Below are 4,387 nucleotides of genomic sequence, written 5' to 3' on the forward strand. Positions count from 1 at the left end.
AAATTATGTCGTGTTTGATATCATTTTCATCAGAAAAATCTCACCAACGTGTTAAAAAAAATTTCAGATGAAAAAAAGTAAAATTAAAGAAATTATATTTTTCTATTATGAATTGTCGAGCCGTGAAATCTCGTAAAAGAAACCGACTGGTGTAGCGTTACACGCTTGACTGACTGCGAGCGAGATAACATAGGCGCAGCAATGACGCAGACCTAGGCGTAGGACTGTCTATACTGACACTTGTAGAATCAAAACTGACTGACACTTGTAGAGAATTTACTGTATTATGTAATTAGGTAATTGAAGCATTATAAAAGGCATGCAAATTCATGCTTTTCGCAAATGGTTGCTCGTTTCTTAAGTAGTTTATACAACCCCAGTGTAAAGTTTCATAACAGAGTTCTGCTATGTTTGGATATATAAAAACCGCGTAAAAAATGCAATAGTACAAACTCGTAGAGTGCTCTCGTTTGTATTATTACCGTTAATATTATTATTTTCACCTAACAAGTAATTAATTAGTATTAATCGAAAACTTGTTACAGCTTTACCAAGAATACGAGAAAATTATAAGTGATATGGAGAACATCTACAGCACTGCCAAAATATGCGACTATAAGAATCAAAGTAAATGCGATCTCGCTCTGGAACCGGAACTTACTGAACTCCAAATGAAGAGCCATGACCCGGAAGAATTGAAATATATCTGGGTTCAGTGGAGGAAAGCAACCGGTGAAAAAATGAAATCCTTGTTCACGAGATACGTTGAATTAAGTAACATGGCTGCCACGTTAAATAATTTTACTGACAACGCAGCCTATTGGATGAAGGATTACGAGACTGATGAATTTCCCGAACAAATTGGTGTGTACAAAATAAAACAATAATAATATATACTACTGCTACTATAATAACAATAATTATTATTATACATATACTTTTTATCTACCTATAAAATTTTGCTGAAATTACTTACCGATTTATTGAGCCCGTGAATTTTATAAGAAAAAAAGATTTTACTTCTTAATTTCAGCAATATTCATTACAATTTAAATCGTAAATATTTGAGTCACAAAGCTTGGCATCCAACATAAGAAATGAGAGTAAATGAAAATAAATAGAAAAAGTTGCCGAAACGTAATATAAATTTTTAATAATAAAAATTTGCAGATACACTCTGGCAGCAATTGAAGCCACTTTATTTACAATTACACGCGTATGTTCGCCGAGAACTTCGAAAAAAGTACGGTGAGAACGTGGTTTCGAAAGACGGTCCCATACCAGCACATTTATTAGGCAACATGTGGGCACAAAGTTGGAGCAATATTGCTGACTTCTCTATTCCATATCCGGGAAAACAACTGCCAGACGTTACTGACGCCATGATTAAACAAGGTTCGTTTAATATTTAATTATAGACTGATAACATATACATAGAATAAATTTATATCGTGTTTATATTGTAAAAATGTTGACCTGTATTACATGATGCCCCGCGTAATATTTCTATAATTTTTAATTTAACATTAAAACTTCTTGTAGCAGCAACGCAGGTTATTTTAAGAACGACGCGTGTAGTCCACGGGCGTTCGTGCAATATTCACAAGGAAACATATGTTACATTAGTTTTGAAAAACAATGGGTGCAAATTATAGGAACCAACCTCCTAAGACCTGAAATATGCCACACGTCAGAAAAATTCAGTATTGACGAAAAAAATGGCATCAAAGTCCGTCATGAACAACTTTGAAAAAGGATATATGTAAATAATTATCTCTTTATAAGTTTTTTTTAGATATACGTGAATAAAATAAGTGGGAAAAAAAACAAAAAGCATCAATATGGGGTTCAAGTCCGATTATGGGGATTTAAAAATTAATTAATTTTTTTCAAAGTTAATCTAATTGTTTTTCAATGTATATGTCCAAAAATATTTTCTAAAATGTTTAAAATAAGCGAGTTTATGTTCATGTGTCGCAATAGTGGAGGTGGAGGTTAACATTTTTTTTTCTTGACTCGACTCCCCAAAGTTTGGATTAGGTCTTTAAACTCTCACTATCAGACTGTGACCCCATGTTGGCGTTTTTTGTTTCTTTTTCTGTTATTTTATTTACATGTACTCAACCAAACGTGCGAAGTTTAAAAAATTATAAAAAGAAAGTTATTTATATGCATTTTCAGAACTGCTTACGACGGACTTTGATGTCATTTTTCTGGCCAATGTTGGTTTTTCCGGGCGAGTGACACTTATTTCAGTTCTTACGAGGTCCAACCTTATAACTTTTAGCCATTGTTTTTTCAAAACTAATTTAACAACTGGGTAACTTCCCTAGTCACAGTTTATCATACAGATAAAAATGCAGCGCGTATAAATGAAGCGAAAGAACTTCTTTTATTTATGAATTATTATATTGGGAACTGTACGCCACATTAAGATTGAACGCTTGTATTCGCACAGATGCCCGATGCGGATAAACACCCGCGTAACCAAAACAATGATCAATATAAACGAATTTTATTATAACTGACAAAAATTTCGCACTATGCATTTAAATTAAAGCAAAACGTAGTGAAATGTTTACTTCAAAATTTTGTGCTATTATTCTACTGTTGCTAATTATATAATTTCTATACTTTTATTTCTATATTCAGCGTTGAAAGTTTAATGGAATAAGTAAAACTTATAACTAATCACTTATGCCACTTACTTACTGTTAGACTGTCAAACCTCACGTATCTTACTATTTGGTTCTTAATATGTACAGAGTTAGGTTAGGTAAAGGTAACCACCACAGCAGGATTCTACACCTTTGGATCGGTGGACATTTATAAAAAAAAGTATATGCAAAACTGTCTTTGACCTTGAAATTTAAGGTCAAATCTTTTTTTGATTGCATCGTATTCTACTCGTTGCAAGGACAAAAAGTATCAAAGTTCTCTTTAAAAATGATGTTAAATTTTCAATAATTCTTAACACTCGGACAGTGGACTGTGTAACACTCATGCGCACCACGGACGACGGGTCGATCTCGACCTAGAGTAATATGTACTACTCTTACATACATATAAACATGTCAGAAGGAATTTTTAAGTTGTATTTTTCATTTATGCTATGTAAATCATTATTTCTCTCAATTTATTTTTTTAAAAAATCAATGGCAAAACGATTTTCAAAAATTATTTTATTTTAAAAAGTGGGTAGGAGCCTAGATACATAATTAAGAAAAATATACAAAGTGCAAACAAACAATATTTATTCCAAAACTACACAATGGATATATAGAATATTTTTTTCAATTTTTGCGTGAGTATTACACATACAGGATGAGTTTAGTAACTGGGCTGGACAATAACTCTGTTTCTATTGAAGATAGAAAAAAATTATAAAGGAAAATTTTGCGTTATTTAACAAGCTCTATATTTAACTTTCTTTTTGAACATCTACAACAAATGCTTAAATGTTCCACCATTACGTTCTAAACATCTTCTCACGCGTTTTTTTTACATTTTTCATTACATTGTTCATTTATTTAGCATTCACATTTAAACAGTTCCTTTTAAGTCGTTGTTTCATGTCATCTATTGAAATAAAATTATTGGAACTTTAACATCATTTTTCAAGAGAACGGTTGCGTTGCAACCCATTGTTCAATTGACACTTTTGTCCTCGCGACGAGTAGAATAGGATGCAAGAAAAAACAATCAGACCTTATATTTCGAAGTTGAAGAAAATTTTGCAAGTACTTTTTTTTTACAAACGTCCACCGATATAAAGGAGTAGAATCCCGCTGTGGTGGTGTTTACACAAACTTATTATACACCCTGTACAATTAAGTACAAGATTTTATTACTTTTTGGAAGGCATCGTATATTTAGAATCAACAAAATTTACATACAAACTTCCTTTAGTTTTTACGCAATCGTTTCCTTAGGCTACAATGCAACAACTATTTTCCGCACTGCCGAGGATTTCTTCACTTCAATAAATCTTACCGCAATGCCGGATCTCTTCTGGGAACGATCGATATTGGAAAAATTGAAGGACCGTGATATGATTTGTCATGCAAGTGCTTGGGATTTCTACGACAGCAAAGATTTCAGAATTAAACAATGCAGCAGAGTTAACATGGAAGATTTATTGACCGCACACCACGAAATGGGTCACATAGAATACTATTTACAATACAAAAATCAGCCCACCGTTTTTAAAGAAGGTGCAAATCCTGGATTTCACGAAGCTGTCGGTGACGTTATAGCGCTCAGCGCATCTACTCCGAGTCACCTGAAGGCTATCAAGTAAATAAAATATCATTCGTATGCATAGTTCATAAAGTTTTACTAAATATATAATTTCGGAATTCGAATAATTTATTATGTGTGAGGTATC

General features: G+C 32.6%; 1 protein-coding gene across 1 annotated transcript in view; it reads left to right on the forward strand.

Annotated features, from left to right (window-relative positions):
* Positions 1-4,387, forward strand: part of LOC108578005 (DNA-directed RNA polymerase III subunit RPC1) — a 37,962-nt gene that overhangs the window by 6,497 nt on the left and 27,078 nt on the right. The window contains exons 3-5 of the mRNA XM_017941249.1: positions 546-864; positions 1,171-1,395; positions 3,933-4,296. Of these exons, the coding sequence (XP_017796738.1) occupies positions 546-864; positions 1,171-1,395; positions 3,933-4,296 (908 nt within the window). The remainder of the gene's footprint in view (positions 1-545; positions 865-1,170; positions 1,396-3,932; positions 4,297-4,387) is intronic.

Source organism: Habropoda laboriosa, unplaced genomic scaffold (assembly GCF_001263275.1).
Source record: "Habropoda laboriosa isolate 0110345459 unplaced genomic scaffold, ASM126327v1 scaffold983, whole genome shotgun sequence".
Lineage (NCBI taxonomy): Eukaryota > Metazoa > Arthropoda > Insecta > Hymenoptera > Apidae > Habropoda > Habropoda laboriosa.